The 17,088-nt window shown below is 42.6% G+C and overlaps 1 protein-coding gene and 1 long non-coding RNA gene across 3 annotated transcripts in view; one reads left to right on the top strand and one right to left on the bottom strand.

Moving 5' to 3' along the window:
- LOC106571794 (pleckstrin homology domain-containing family G member 1) overlaps positions 1-17,088 on the bottom strand; it is a 115,058-nt gene that overhangs the window by 14,503 nt on the left and 83,467 nt on the right. For both annotated transcript variants that reach the window (XM_014145252.3, XM_014145253.3), the window contains exons 5-6: positions 1,355-1,401; positions 46-196 (exon numbers count right to left, since the gene is read on the bottom strand). In XM_014145252.3, coding sequence (XP_014000727.2) covers positions 46-196; positions 1,355-1,401 — 198 coding nt within the window. The remainder of the gene's footprint in view (positions 1-45; positions 197-1,354; positions 1,402-17,088) is intronic.
- LOC106571795 (uncharacterized) lies at positions 12,375-15,394 on the top strand. The gene is made up of 2 exons (XR_001321008.3): positions 12,375-13,549; positions 14,068-15,394. It is a non-coding gene; the product is annotated as an uncharacterized LOC106571795 (long non-coding RNA).

Genomic DNA, 17,088 nt, shown 5'->3' with positions numbered 1-17,088 from the left:
TGTGTGAGGTAGGTGTCATTGAGTGTGTATAGATGTATTACTAACGTGTAGCAGTAAGTGGTACTTGAGGATCCTCTGCACTGGCTTGAGCAGGTAGGAGCCCAAAGGCAGGGAGTGTCTCAAAGATTCCTGACGTTCCCGGAAAAACTTGGCCAATGCCTTATTCCTCATACACTCAGTCAACACAGCCACTGACCTGCAGAGGGAAAGGGGGAGGGAGAGAAGGAAAAATAAAACCTGATATTAATCCTAGGAAACAATGACAGATATTGTAGACCAATTAAAAGACAGAGTGACTGATCACATGCGCACGCACACACACGCACACAAATATGCACACGCACACACAGTCCTGTCAGAGGACGAAGCAAGGTCAGGTCAAGGCCCATGGACTTTCTATGCTGTGACCTACAGAAAAAGGAAAGGCCAAATAGGAATATATTTGAGTGTGTGTGTATGAATGGGCTCTTGTAAGGATTTTTGAGACCCTCAACCACCCCCTCACACAGCTGGTGACCCTAGCCAAGGTCGCACACGACCGGCACGCACACGCACACACAAAACACACACACTCACAATTAGAATAGGAACCAAGGCTGCTGTATCTCAGTCATTCTGAGCTCTCAGTTTGGGTTTCGTAGAGAGAACAAAGTGAGGCCTGTGTGGAACTGCACTGTAATGTGGACACACACACACGTGTACACACACAATATCTGTAACTACTCTATTAATCATCATCGATAATTTCAGGTGTGCTGTTTTTAGTGCGTCACAACCATTGTGAAACACACAGCCCTCATTAGGTTTCATTGTGAAGAATTGCCTCGTGTTTTTGGTCCCCAGACACAAGCACGCACACACACACACACGATTTCCAATAACAACAGGTCGTTCACACAAGGTGAAATAAAACATTAAAGTCGCTGAGTATGATAAGGTGATGGGTATAATACCCATCTGTTAGAGTAGGGGTTGTAACTCCATCAATATGCTCCATATAAAAAAAAGAAAGAGGGAGGTAGAGACCTTGGGGCATTAACTGGCAGTGAGGCATAGAGTTGGACTCCTGTTGGGTTGGGCTGTATATCAAGGCTACACAGAGAGAGAAAGGCTGAGGTATTGTAGCTCTATACAGACAATACAGAGCTTTATGACACTCTGGGAATCAAGAACATGAATGTGAGATTCACCTGTATGCAAACCCAGATCACATAAGGTAACAATGTGGATGCTTTTACATACATTCATACTTCATATTAGACTTTCAAACACGCACAAACGTACACGCACAAAGACACAATAAAAGGGGGGCAAACTATTTGTGTTTAATGCAGCCATAGTTGGGGTTTCTTACCTTGGGTAGTTGGTGCAGTACTGAGTGTAAATGTGGAACTCTTGACTCTGGAAAAGAAAGATAACACGAATGTAATTATTTTACATTAGCATTAGTCCTTGCAAGCATTCATACCAGTAGCAGAGAAACTATCTTCTCTTGAATCAACCAACATTCCTCTTTGACTAGAGAATTTTAAAGACCTTGTAAAATGTTTGTGAATGTGAAAGTGAGTGAGTTTACATTTACAGTGAATGGATTAGTGTGTCTGTATCAAGGGGAAGAGGGGTGGTCACTTTGGATGAGTCAGTGGTAAAGCGTTCCTGAGCAATGCTTACTGAGCTAGAAACGGAATAAGGAGGCCTCTCTCTTCAGCTTTAAGGTAGAGAATGAAAGTGAACCTTATTATTATGATTACCAGTATCCATGTCTTATTAAAGGCTCTGTTGAGCACTATGCTGTAGGCCAGGGCTACCCAACTCTCTTCCTGGAGAGCTACACTCCTGTAGGTTTTCTGTCCAACCACAGTTGTAACTAACCTGGTGGAGTTTAACAACCAGCTAATTATTAGAATCAGGTGCGCTAGATTAGGGTTGGATCGAAAACCTACAGGACCGTAGCTCTCCAGGAATAGGGTTGGAGAGCCCTGCTGTAGGTGCTGTTCCATCCCTGCCCCTTTAATTTGTCAGTTTCCATCTCTCATGCATCCATGCATTAAAGACAGAGGCAACATGACTTATCAAAGCTGGAATGAACCTTGCTCTCCTCCTCCCTTACTCTCATTCTATTCCATTTTCTCTACCTTGATCTCGCTGACTGTCTCTCCTGTTCCCTGTCTTTCGCTCAGTCTCTCCCTTCTTGGACATTTACATCTCTTTCCATTTTTCCATACCTCCTTGTCTCGCATTCTGCACTAGCCCTCTATCTTTCTTATCTCTCTCCCCACTCATGTCCATCTCTCTATACCCTTCTTCCTTTCTCATCCCCCTGTCCTTGCTGCCAAGGCACACACATCAAATCAAATGATTTGGAGCTGTGTAACTGATAATAGCTCTGGTCCTGATTGTGTTCATAATGTGTCAATAAATACTCTGGGGTAGGCCAAAGACAGGAAGTGGACAGTTATAACAGGAAACATAACAGAATCTTAAACAGACGGGAAAGATGATGGGGAGCTGTCCTGTTCTGTAGCTTTGCACACTCATACTGTACAAACACACACATGTACTGTACACACTCTAGGACAAAAACATGTGATTCCATCAACACACACGGGCATGTGACACACAGTCACAAAGAAAATAAAAATATAGAAATATTTCACACACACTTCCATTCATACCAAATAATTACTCACATGCACACATCATACCATACATGCAGTAGCAGTCAAAAGTTGGGACACCTCTACTCATTCAAGGGTTTTTCTTAATAATTACTATTTTCTACATTGTAGAATAATAGTGAAGACATCAAACCATGAAATAACATATATGGTGAAGCGGGTGAAGCTGGTTGAGAGAATGCCAAGAGTCTGCAAAGCTGTCATCAAGTCAAAGGGTGGCTACTTTGTTGGTTAGTACATGATTCCATATGTGTTATTTCATAGTTTTGATGTCTTCACTAGTATTCTACAATGTAGAAAATAGAAATAAAGAAAAACCCTTGAATTAGTAGTGTCCAAACTTTTGACTGGTACTGTACATGCTGTACACGTGTATGTGCGAACACACATACACACACACACAGCCTGGAGGTTCCCCGTGGGAAAAGCCGTAAATTGAAAAACAGGGTTTTGAAATCAAATCAAGCTTTATTTATGAAGTGCATTTCAGACATGGAATGCAACGCAATGTGCTTTACAGGAAAACAACTAATAAAAACAAGTTAAATAAAAGCATAAATATTCACCACAAACATCAGAGGATAAAAACCAAACGAATAACAATACAAACTGAATGACAAAAAAAAATACCTGAAGGAATAGCAAAGCTAAAAAGGTTTTAAGATCACTTTTAATAATGTCCACAGTTTTGGCCCCCCTCAGGTTCTCTGGCAGGCTATTCCAGAGGCTGGGGGCATTATAACTAAAGTCTGCCTCTCCATGCCTCTTGGTCATAGGCCTTTGGGATAGTTAAAATGCCAGTGCTTGAGGACCTGAGGAAGGGTACCACATGAGGGAGGAGGATGTCTTCCCTGTAACGCACAGCATTGAGATTGCCTGCAATGACGACAAGCTCAGTCCAATGATGCTGTGAAACACTGCCCCAGACCATGACGGACCCTCCACCTCCAAATCGATCCTGCTCCAGAGTACAGGCCTCGGTGTAACGCTCATTCCCTCGAAAATAAACACGAATCCGGCCATCACCCCTGGTGAGACAAAACCACGACTCGTCAGTGAAGAGCACTTTTTGCCAGTCCTGCCAGGTCCAGTGACGGCGGGTTTGTGCCCATAGGCGACGTTGTTGCCTATGGGCTAGTGAGGACCTGCCTTACAACAGGCCTACAAGCCCTCCCTCAGTCCAACCTCTCTCAGCCTATTGCGGACAGTCTGAGCACTGATGGAGGGATTGTGCGTTGCTGGTGTAACTCGGGCAGTTGTTGCCATCCTGTACCTGTCCCGCAGGTGTGATGTTCGGATGTACCGATCCTGTGCAGGTGTTGTTACACGTGGTCTGCCACTGCGAGGACGATCAGCTGTCCGTCCTGTCTCCCTGTAGTGCTGTCTTAGGCGTCTCACAGTACGGACATTGCAATTCATTGCCCTTGCCACATCTGCAGTCCCCATGCCTCCTTGCAGCATGCCTAAGGCACGTTCACACAGATGAGCAGGGACCCTGGGCATCATTCTTTTGGTGTTTTTCAGAGTCACTAGAAAGGCCTCTTTAGTGTCCTAAGTTTTCATAACTGTGACCTTAATTGCCTACCGTCTGTAAGCTGTTAGTGTCTTAACCACCGTTCCACAGGTGCATGTTCATTAATTGTTTATGGTTCATTGAACAAGCATGGGAAACAGTGTTTAAACCCTTTACAACGAAGAGCTGTGAAGTTATTTGGATTTTTATGAATTGTCTTTGAGTAACAGGGTCCTGAATGAGGGATGTTTCTTTATTTTTGCAGAGTTTACTTAATCCAGTTAGTAATAAGCACGCAACCATTAAGAAAACGACTGTAAAAATGGTTAAATCCCCTTAGATTGATGAGGAATTGAACATTTGTATTGTTGAGAGGGATGAGGCAAAAGATATGGGATTAAGTCTGGCAGCCCAACTGATTGCAAATTAAGAAATCATGTGACTAAACTAAATAAAAAGAAATTACACTATGAAGCAAATATAAATTATATAAAGAATGATAGTAAAAAGCTTTGGGGCACCTTAAATTACATTTTGGGGAAAAAAAGCCAACTCGGCACCTTCATTTATTGAAGCAGATGGCTCATTCATCACAAAGCCCACTGATATTTCAAACTACTTTAATGACTTTTTCATTGGCAAGATAAGCAAACTTAGGGATGACATGCCAGCAACAAACGCTGACACTAAACATCCAAGTATATCGGACCAAATTATGAAAGACAAGATTTGTACTTTTGAATTCCATAAAGTCAGTGTGGAAGAGATGAAAAAGGTATTGTTGTCCATTAACAATGGCAAGCCACCAGGGTCTGACAATGTAGATGTAAAATTACTGGAGGATAATAACAGACGATATTTCCACATCTTCAATTTAAGCCAACTATAGAGAGTGTGCTCTCAGGCCTGGAGGGAAGCTAAAGTCATTCCGCTACCTAAGAATAGTAAAGCCCCCTTTACTGGCTCAAATAGCCAACCAATCAGCTTTTTACCAACCCTTAGTATACTTCTGGAAAAAATTGTGTTTGACCAGATACAATGCTATTTTACAGTAAACAAATTGACAACAGAATTTTATCATGCTTATAGGGAAGGACACTCAACAAGCACAGCACTTATACAAATGACTGATGATTGGCTGAGAGAAATTGATGATAAAAGGATTGTCTTGTTATAGACTTCAGTGCAGCTTTTGACATTATTGATCATAGTCTGCTGCTGGAAAAACGTATATGTTATGGCTTTACACCCCCTGCTATAATGTGGATATTGAGTTACTTGTCTAACAGAACACAGAGGGTGTTTTTTAATGGAAACCTATCAAATATAATCCAGATGCTTAGGCCCCTTGCTTTTTTTCAATCTTTACTAATGAAATGTCACTGACTGAGTAAAGCCAGGGTTTCTATGTATGCAGATGACACAACACTATACACGTCAGCTACTACAGTGACTGAAATGACTGCAACACTCAACAAAGAGCTGCAGTTAGTTTCAGAGTGGGTGGCAAGTAATAAGTTAGCCGTAAATATTTCTAAAACTAAAAGCATTGTATTTGGAACAAAACACTCACTAAACCCTAAACCTCAACTAAATCTTGTAATAAATAATGTGGAAATTGAGCAACTTGAGATTACTAAACTGCTTGGAGTAACACTAGATAATAAACTGTCAAGGTCAAAACATATTGATGCAGTAGTAGCTAAGATGGGGAGAAGTCGGTCTATAATATAGCGCTGCTCTACCTTCTTAACAGCACTATCAACAAGGCAGGTCCTACAGGCTCTAGTTTTGTCACACCTTGACTACTGTTCAGTCGTGTGGTCAGGTGCCACAAAAAAGCACTTAGGAAAATTGCAATTGGCTCAGAACAGTGCAGCACGGCTGGCCCTTGGATGTACACAGAGAGATAAAAAACTCCTTATGGAACAGCGGGGACTGTAAAGCAAGACAAACATTGGCACAGACACATTTATTTCACCTTTATTTAACTAGGTAAGTCAGTTAAGAACAAATTCTTATTTTCAATGACGGCCTGGTGTGTGTGTGTGTGTGCGCGCGTGTCTGTGCAGGTGCCACAGGGTTCAATTCTTGGGCCAACTCTTTTCTCTGTATACATCAATGATGTTGCTCTTGCTGTTGGTGAGTCTCTGATCCACCTCTACGCAGACGACACCATTCTGTATACCTCTGGCCCTTCTTTGGACACTGTATTAACTACCCTCCAGACGAGCTTCAATGCCATACAACTCTCCTGCCGTGGCCTCCAACTGCTCTTAAATACAAGTAAAACTAAATGCATGCTATTCAACCGATCGCTGCCCGCACCTGCCCGCCCGTCCAGCATCACTACTCTGGACGGTTCTGACTTAGAATATGTGGACAACTACAAATACCTGGGTGTCTGGTTAGACTGTAAGCTCTCTTTCCAGACTCACATCAAACATCTCCAATCCAAAGTTAAATCTAGAATTGGCTTCCTATTTCGCAACAAAGCATCCTTAACTCATGCTGCCAAACATACCCTCGTAAAACTGACCATCCTACCGATCTTCGACCTCGGCGATGTCATTTACAAAATAGCCTCCAATACCCTACTCAATAAACTGGATGCAGTCTATCACAGTGCCACCCGTTTTGTCACCAAAGTCCCATATACTACCCACCACTGCAACCTGTATGCTCTCGTTGGCTGGCCCTCGCTTCATACTCGTCGCTAAACCCACTGGCTCCAGGTCATTTACAAGACCCTGCTAGGTAAAGTCCCCCCTTATCTCAGCTCGCTGGTCACCATAGCAGCACCCACCTGTAGCACGCACTCCAGCAGGTATCTCTCTCTGGTCACCCCCAAAGCCAATTCCTCCTTTGGCCATCTCTCCTTCCAGTTCTCTGCTGCCAAAGACTGGAACGAACTACAAAAATCTCTGAAACTCGAAACACTCATCTCCTTCACTAGCTTTAAGCACCAGCTGTCAGAGCAGCTCACAAATCACTGCACCTGTACATAGCCCATCTATAATTTATCCCAAACAACTACCTCTTCCCCTACTGTATTTATTTATTTCTTTATTTTGCTCCTTTGCACCCCATTATTTCTATTTCTACTTTGCACTTTCTTCCACTACAAATCTACCATAACAGTGTTTTACTTGCTATATTGTATTTACTTTGCCACCATGGCCTTTTTGCCTTTACCTCCCTTATCTCACCTCATTTGCTCACATTGTATATAGACTTATTTTTCTACTATATTATTGACTGTTTGTTTTACTCCATGTGTAACTCTGTGTTGTTGTGTGTCGAACTGCTTTGCTTTATCTTGGCCAGGTCGCAATTGTAAATGAGAACTTGTTCTCAACTTGCCTACCTGGTTAAATAAAGGTAAAATAAAAAATATAAATAAATAAACACACACACACGATAACATACGCACTATACATACACATGGATTTAGTACTGTAGATATGTGGTAGTGGTGAGGGCACACAGTGTGTTGTGAAATCTGTGAATGTATTGTAATGTTTTAAAATTGTACAAACTGTCTTCATTTTGCTGGACCCCAGGAAGAGTAGCTGCTGCTTTGGCAGCAGCTAATGGGGATCCATAATAAATAAAAATAAAAAACAATAAGTACCTCGGTCTTGTCTTGATTTAGCTGGAGGAAGTTGTGAGCCATCCAAGTATTTATATCAATGCTGTGCTTTCTGATAAAGCTGCCAAGGGTAACATATATAAACTGTTTCCAGCAGTCTCCCACCACAGAGTCAACTAAACACAATACACACTGATCACCAATACACACACACACACCAATACCCAAACCATAACACACACACGCATGCACACACTCCGTCCAAACAAACATTTTGTGACCCTAACAAGCAAATTAAAGTCACAGAAATAACCCAGATCTATAAATATTGCCCTTGTAAAAATATATGAACTCATCCACTATACAGTATATTCAGCACCATCTAAAGTATATCCGATTCCTGAGGTCCTATTGAGTCCTAAACTATGGCTGGCATTTACACACAGTAGAAACCCTTAGATCATCTCAGTAAAACAAAGGCAGAGATTGGATCTGTGAATTTCTGCTCAGCTTTGTTCAGTGAGGACATTTTCTAAATTATATAGATCAATCCCTCCTGATGTAACATAGATATAGACTAATAGTGAAGTTCAGATCATCCCAGGACAGCAAGGCCTGAGCAACTGGACCTGAGGATTTCTTCTGAGCTACCATAGATGTGGATTTATAGACAGTACATCTCCAGACTGTGCTGCTCATCATCATAGGAGTAACATTATGGGACATTTTACAATAATTGGTTTTGAATCTGTATTGACCGTCTGGCAGGCTAAGGGCGCTACACTGGCATTTCTTTCAACCAGATGATAAAACATTATAATCTTGTTTTATTGTGCATCAGTGCTGCAGTCAGCATGTAGGGACGCATAAATGCTAGGCTGCTTACTCAGCACATTTCACTGAGAGCAGGATAAGGAACATCAGGACAGATAGCCAAAAGAATGAGGGGGGGGGGGGGATTTATGGTCTCTTACTTTTCTCTCTCCTTCAAACGCTTTGCCTTGTTGTTACTCTCTAGCGGTGTATGTGTGTGTGTGTGCGCGCGCGTGTATCGTGGATGTATCCAAGAAACAAGGTTTTGGTGGGAGACATGTTGTTGCCTACCCTTACCACCTGGGGGCGGCCCGTCGAAGTCCAGGATTCAGTTGCAGAGGGAGATGTTTAGTCCCTGGGTCCTTAGCTTATTGATGAGCTTTGAGGGTACTATGGTGTTGAACACTGAGCTGTAGTCAATGAATAGCATTCTCACATAGGTGTTCCTTTTGTCCAGGTGGGAAAGGGCATCATCTGTGGATCGGTTGGGGCGGTATGAAAATTGGAGTGGGCCTAGGTTTTCTGGGATAATGGTGTTGTTGTGAGCCATGACCAAAGTACTTTATGGTTACAGATGCGAGTGCTACAGGTTGGTAGTCATTTAGGCAGGTTACCTTAGTGTTCTTGGGCACAGGCACTATGGTGGTCTGCTAAGAACATGTTAGTATTACAGACTCGGACAGGGAGAGGGTGAAAATGTCAGTGAAGACACTTGCCAGTTGGTCAGCACATGCTCGCAGCACACGTCCTGGTAATCCGTCTGGCCCTGTGGCCTTGTGAATGTTGACCTGTTTAAAGGTCTTACTCACATTGGAGGTGGAGAGCGTGATCACACTGTCTTCTGGAACATCTGGTGCTCTCATGCATGTTTCAGTGTTATTTGCCTCGAAGCGAGCATTAGAAGTAGTTTAGCTCGCCTGGTAGGCTCGTGTCACTGGGCAGCTCTCGGCTGTGCTTCCCTTTGTAGTCTGTAATGGTTTGCAAGCCCTGCCACATCTGACGCACGGCAGAGCCGGTATAGTATGATGCAATCTTAGTCCTGTATTGATGCTTTGCCTGTTTGATGGTTCGTCGGAGGGCATAGCGGGATTTGTTATAGGCTTCCGGGTTAGAGTCCCACTCCTTGAAGCGGCAGTTCTAGCCTTTAGCTCAGTGCGGATGTTGCATGTAATCCATGGCTTCTGGTTGGGGTATGTATGTACGGTCACTGTGGGGATGACGTCATCGATGCACTTATTGATGAAGCCAATGACTGATGTGCTGTACTCCTAAATGCCATCGGAGGAATCCCGGAACATATTCCAGTCTGTGCTAGCAAAACCGTCCCATAGCTTAGCATCTGACCACTTTTTTATTGATCTACTCACTGGTGCTTCCGGATTACATTTTTGCTTGTAAGCAGGAATCAGGAGGATATAATTATGGTCAGATTTTCCAAATGGAGGGCGAGGGAGAACTTTGTATGAGTCTCTGTGTGGGGAGTAAAGGTAGTCCAGAGTTTTTTTTCCCCTCTGGTTGCACATTTAACATGCTGATAGAAATGTGGTAAAACGGATTTAAGTTTCCCTGCATTAAAGTCCCCGGCTAATAGGAGTGCCGCCTCTGGGTGAGCGTTTTCTTTCGGAATACAACTCATTCAATGATGTCTTAGTGCCAGCCTCAGTCTGTGGTGGTATGTAAAACAGCTACGAAAAATACAGAAGAAAACTCTCTCTCAGTAGGTAGTGTGGTCTACAGCTTATCATGAAATACTCTACCTCAGGCGAGCAATAGCTCAAGACTTCCTTAGATATCATGCACCAGCTGTTGTTTACAAAAATACATAGTCCGCCGACCCTTCTCTTACCAGACGCCGCTGTTCTATCCTGCCGGTACAGTGTATAACCAGCCAGCTGTATGTTGATAGTGTCGTCATTCAGCCACGACTCCGTGAAGAATAAGATATTACAGTTTTGAATGTCCTGTTGGTAGTTTAATCTTCCGTGTAGGTCATCAATTTTATTCTCCAAATATTGCACGTTTGCTAGCAGAATGGAAGAAAGTGGGGTTCATTCAATCGCCTACGAATTCTCAGAAGGCAGCCCGCGCTCTGACCCCTTTTTCTCTGCCTCCTCTTCACGCAAATCACGGGAACCTGGGCCTGTTCCCGAGAAAGCAGTTTATAATTTGCGTCGGGCTCGTCAGACTCATTAAAGGAAAAAAAGGATTCTGCTAGTCCGTGGTGAGTAATCACAGTCCTGATGTCCAGAAGTTATTTTTGGTCATAAGAGACGGTAGCGGCAACATTATGTACAAAATAAGTTACAAACAACGCAAATAAACGAACAAAAACACAATCGGTTGGGGACATATAAAACGTCAGCCTTCTTCTCCGGTGCAATATCAAATCAAATTTGAAATGGGGTGCTATGTGGATAACTATAGAATTTTACGCATGTTTAAACAATAGCTACTGTATGTGGTAGTGTCGTAAACTCTTGAACAGTGATATGACTATTGTTTGTTTTTGTTCATAGTCAGACAGTTAACTATAAAACTATTAGGCATATGTGGTACACACTGGCACAGACCATGGTGAAATGACTAGTGTGTTTGCGCCTCTCCAGACAGACAAAATCTTGTTACAGACCGTGTCATTATTGTAGTTTTGGTAGAGATACAGTACCAGTCAAAGTTTGGACACACCTACTCACTGAAGGGTTTTTATTTATTTGTACTATTTTCTACATTGTAAAATAATAGTGAAGACATCAAAACTATGAAATAAAACATATGGAATCATGTAGTAACCAAAAGTGTTAAACAAATCAAAATATATTGTAGATTCTTCAAAGTAGCCACCCTTTGCCTTGAGGACAGCTTTGCACACTCTTGGCAATCTCTCAACCAGCTTCACCTGGAATGCTTTTCCAACAGTCTTGAAGGACTTCCACATATGTTGAGCACTTGTTGGCTGATTTTCCTTCACTCTGCGGTCCAACATCCCAAACCATCTCAATTTGGTTGAGGCTGGGTGATTGTGGAGGCCAGGTCATCTGATGCAGCCCTCCATCAATCTCCTTCTTGGTCAAATAGCCCTTACACAGGCTGGAGGTATATTTGGTCATTGTCCTGTTGAAAAACAAATTATAGTCCCACTAAGTGCAAACCAGATGGGATGGCGTATCGCTGCAGAATGCTGTGGTAGCCATGCTGGTTAGTGTGCCTTGAATTCTAAATAAATCACTGACAGTGTCACCAGCAAAGCACCCCCACACTATCACACCTCCTCCTCCATGCTTCACGGTGGGAATAACACTTGCGGAGATCATCCGTTCACCTACTCTAGTCTCACAAAGACATGGCAGTTGGAACCAAAAATCTAAAATTAAGACTCATTAAAACAAAGGACAGATGTCCACTGGTCTAATGTCCATTGCTCGTGTTTCTTGGCCCATGCAAGTCTCTTCTTCTTATTGGTGTCCTTTAGTAGTGGTGTCTTTGCAGCAATTCGACCATGAAGGCCTGATTCATAATATATTTCGATTTTTTGGTTACTGCATGATTCCATATGTGTTATTTCATAGCTTTGATGTCTTCACTGTTATTCTACGGATGGGGAGCCACATGAATTTAAAGAACACAGTCTCTCTCTCACACACACACACACACACACACACACACACACACACACACACACACACACACACACACACACACACACACACACACACACACACACACACACACACACACACACACACACACACACACAGAGAGAGAGAGTGAGTGAGTGAGTGAGAAAGATAAGAGCTACAAGAAGAGCAGAGTTTTTTGCTCAGTTGTTGTTGTTGAAGCACTACCATTAGCTCTCACCAGCCGGCCCTGGAAATTCCTAAGAAATTCTCCTCTGCTGCTGCACTTGAGACCTACATTCCTACTATGTGTGAGTACCCGTCTTTCCTGGACACACACACACAGTACAGAACAGATCAACATGTAGAGCGTCATGATAAGTAGTCAGTATGCTTGCTGTTTGGGGTTTTAGGCTGGGTTTCTGTACAGCACTTTGAGATATCAGCTGATGTAAGAAGGGCTTTTGATTTGATTAAGTTTGATTTAGAGTTTGGCTAGATGGTTTGGTTTTAGGCTGACTTTGGGTTTAGACGCTTCCTAACTTCCAAAAATCTCCTAACCCAAATAATGTTGAGTGTGAGTGTGAGTTTGAGAGACAGTGGCCGTGTCTGAATACCCATACTACCATACGAAAAAGTAACGTTTTATAGTAGGTGAATTTCGAAAATAGTACTCTGAATGCATCATCTAATGTGTGATTGTGATGACTCCCGCAATTCGTTCATTTTGTTACAGCGGGCCAATTTCTGGAATCTTTTATTTCAGCTCATGAAACAGGGGACCAACACCTTACATGTTGCATTTATATTTTTGTTCAGTATCAACAAGTTTCCTGGGGAGGTCACTGGGGAAACGATTAAGGGTGACAATTCCGGTGGAAGTTGCGAAGTACGGAGTTGACCGGCAGTATTTTTGATTTTAGAAGCTAACAAACTGGGATAAGCAATAATAAAATATTAACTCGCTAGATGTTAAAATGTTATGGAGCTCGGGGACAACATGTGCTGTTCATGGTTGTACATACAAACAGACAAAAGTTAATGATTGGCTTAAATTGGAGTGCTTCGACCATGAACCCAAAGCTAAATCAGAATGTTCCTGTCAGAGATGGTATAGTTTCCATCGCACCCCAAATGACGACGAAGCATAAAGAAATTGGCTCAAAAACTTAAACTTAAAAAAGCACCCCAAAAAGTTGTGTGTTTTGCTCTTTTCAATTTGTTGATAAGACACAAACACGGGATAACCCATACCCAAAGCTCTTTCTGGGTTATGAGAGGCCACCAGAGAAGAGATGCCGCCTTTGCAGGAGGGTTGACAGACATGTCACAAGAACAGGTATGTTGACTAGTTTTGATATTGCGCGTTTGTCTTCAGTTTTTGTTACTAGAATCTGACTACGATAGCTTCTAGTCAGGGTCCGAAATTAATCTCTTTAATTTCTACCAGCCACTTTTTTTTAAAATCTACCACTTATGAAAACACTGAGTCAGTGGTAGGCTACCTGACATTAGAAACATGGTACATATTGTGTAACCTTAATAATCCATGATTATTCTTAATTTATAATAATATTAATAGAATAATAACCTTTCTGCCATGGTGGCAGGTGACCTGAAATGTTCACCTGCCACGGCCAACATTTACCCTGTATTTGGCAGGTGTTAATTTCATTCCTTGTTCTAGCTAATAGATACAGAATATATATTTTGAAAATATTAAACCTAGTCTATGTATCCCACTGGGTTTATAGTGCTTATTAGCAGTGGAGAATAGTCTGATAAACGCTATAAGTGAGGCACAGAGAGTTTAAAATGTTTTTAAAAGTATCCCTAATTAGTGTATTTGCTTTCCAGAATCTTACCCAATAATCTCATGAACTAATCATCACCTGCAGATGAGCCTGGTGTGGTGGAGGTTTCTGAGGAGCCAGGTCCTATTTCAAAGACCTTCCTTGATGCCCAAACACAGTGGTCAGACCCAGCAATGGAGGACCACACCTACTCCAAAGGACCTATCATCACATGTGGCATGACGACCTCACCAGCCCGAGAGGTCACTGTCTGTTGCAGATGTTACATTGAAAGATGATGCAGACTGTCTGCTGTACACAGGGATCCCACTACTAGAATTCAACACTCTTGTGTCTCGTTTACAAGGTTTTGCCCCCACATCATCAACAATGCCAGTTGTAGACCAAATTCTGTTGACACTAATGAAACTTAGACAGAACTTTGTTATAGCCGATTTAGCAAGACGCTTCAAAAGGTCACCCGGTCAGGTCAGTAAAACATTGAAATTCTGGATAGATGTCATTGCTGAGCACACCAAGGATCTCATTCCATTGCTGCCTTGTGAGACGATAAAGGCTACTATGCCACAGGTATTTCAGGAGAACTTTTCAAACACAACTTGTGTTACTGACTGCACAGAAGGTGTAGACTCAAGAACTGAATCTTACAGTCACTACTATGCCAATAATACTGTAAAATATCTAGTTGCACCTACTCCATCAGGAATAGTTATGTTCATTTCAGAGGCTTATTGTGGGAAATGTAGCGATAGGTTCATAACACAGAACTCAGGGTTTCTCGACCATTTGCGTGCTGGAGATGAGGTGATGGGGGACGGTGGCTTCACAATTAGGGACTTGCTAGAGGAACGGAATGTATGCTTGGTCTTAACAGCATTTCCACGCAAGAAATGCCAGTTGACAAATGAGCAGGTCACTCACACACAACGGATTGCTAATGTCTATATTCATGTGGAATGAGCAATAATGCGTTTTAAGGTGTGCAAGATTATCTCACAAACTGTGCTTATTAGTTTGGTCCCTAAAATTGACAACATACGTAAAATTTGTGCAGCTCTTGTAAATCTGAGAGGAAAGCTTATTTCTAGCAAATAGACACAATGTCTAACACAATCAACATGACTAACAACATGCACTGATCGTTTATGTATTCCAAAAATGTGCATCACTTTATTCCTATTAATGAACTGCAAAACATTGTCAGCATTTGTAACATTCTTTTATTCCAGCTGTATTTGTTGTAAATCATTGTTTTGTCATTATTTTGTTAGCTCACACAACTGCCTGTACCAACTTGGCTATTTTAACTGGTTCTGTCCTATGAAAAACTGACTTTGTCCTATGAAAAATAAACTGGTGAGAGATCATTACACTGTGTTTGTGTAGGTATAACAGAGGTGTATTTTCTTGTCAGCCAAATCATCAGCCAACTTAGGTAGCATGTGTAAAAAGGAGAACTTCTGCAGCTGTTGCACATGTGCGTAGTCTTTATCAAATGGAATGTCTACTTCTATGTGCTCGCTTGGTGTCCAGACGACCAGCTTGGAGCTCTGTAGGCCCAGGCACATCATGGTCACAGTATTTATGCTGCAGTAGTTTATGTGTTGGGGGGCTAGGGTCAGTCTGTTATATCTCAAGTATTTCTCCTGTCTTATCCGGTGTCCTGTGTGAATTTAAGTACGCTCTCTCTAATTCTCTCTCTCTCTCTCTCTCTCTCGGAGGACCTGAGCCCTAGGACCATGCCTCAGGATTACCTGGCCTGATGACTCCTTGCTGTCCCCAGTCCACCTGGTCATGCTGCTTCTCCAGTTTCAACTGTTCTGCCTGCGGCTATGGAACCTTGACCTGTTCACCGGACGTGCTACCTTGTCCCGGACCTGCTGTTTTGGACTCTCTCTCTACCGCACCTGCTGTCTCTAACTCTGAGTGATCGGTTATGAAAAGCCAACTGACATTTACTCCTGAGGTGCTGACCTGTTGCACCCTCAACAACTACTGTGATTATTATTATTTGACCCTGCTGGTCATCTATGAACATTTGAACATCTTGGCCATGTTCTGTTATAATCCCCACCCGGCACAGCCGAAGAGGACTGGCCACCCCTCATAGCCTGGTTCCTCTCTAGGTTTCTTCCTAGGTTCTGGCCTTTCTAGGGAGTTTTTCCTAGCCACCGTGCTTCTACACCTGCATTGCTTGCTGTTTGGGGTTTTAGGCTGGGTTTCTGTAGAGCACTTTGTGTCATCAGCTGATGGAAGAAGTGCTTTATAAATACATTGGGTTGATTGACTTGTGTCTGAAAGAAGGAATAAGAAAGCACATTGCCACAGAATTACAATACAATTCAATACTTGTAATAATACAGCTAATAATCTATTTTCTTGAAAAAAAATGTACCCACCTGAAGGTAGTACCCATCTTTTCCATTGGGACGAATAGGTACTGTCCATCATCCAAGCTTTTGATGTCACCATTTGGCCGACTCAGAAATTTGACGTGGAACTCTTGAAGGGGCACTTGATCTCAAGGAGCTGTGTTGCATCAAGGATCCCATCTGGGCTGGCTCCCAACCAAGGATGGTCAGGGTGCACCACCAGGCCCCTGTTCTCCACAACATGCCCTCTGCTCTCCAGGAGTGGGATGACATTGACCTAATTTTCTTTGCCATGCTTTGTTGCTGAATTGCCAGTGAAGGTTGGGTACAAATGCTCATTTACAAATTTTTTGGGGATCTGTGGTGTTTCGTTTTGGGACTCATTTCACCGTGCTGGCTGTTAGACGCAGCTTCCTAGCATCATGCCATAGTTGTGAAGTACTTTGGATCTTGGTTTCTTACATCAATGTAGCTGCTTGTACGGGGGATAATTTGATGTAGGCCTCATAAAACATTGTGCACTTCCTACAGGTTAGTGTTGTGCTGTGTTCAGTGTGACACAGTGTGTTTGTGTGGGCTGAATCATGTTGACTTGGGCCTGCCTTGCTGCTGCTGTCTACATTTGCTCTGTAACTTAGCTGAAGAAGACCATTTGTCTGGAGCCGAAATAGTGGAGCCATTACCGAGGAGTT

The sequence above is a fragment of the Salmo salar genome, chromosome 15, assembly GCF_965601325.2.
Source record: "Salmo salar chromosome 15, fSalSal1, whole genome shotgun sequence".
NCBI classification, from domain to species: domain Eukaryota; kingdom Metazoa; phylum Chordata; class Actinopteri; order Salmoniformes; family Salmonidae; genus Salmo; species Salmo salar.
This window is presented reverse-complemented; position numbering and strand designations above follow the sequence as displayed.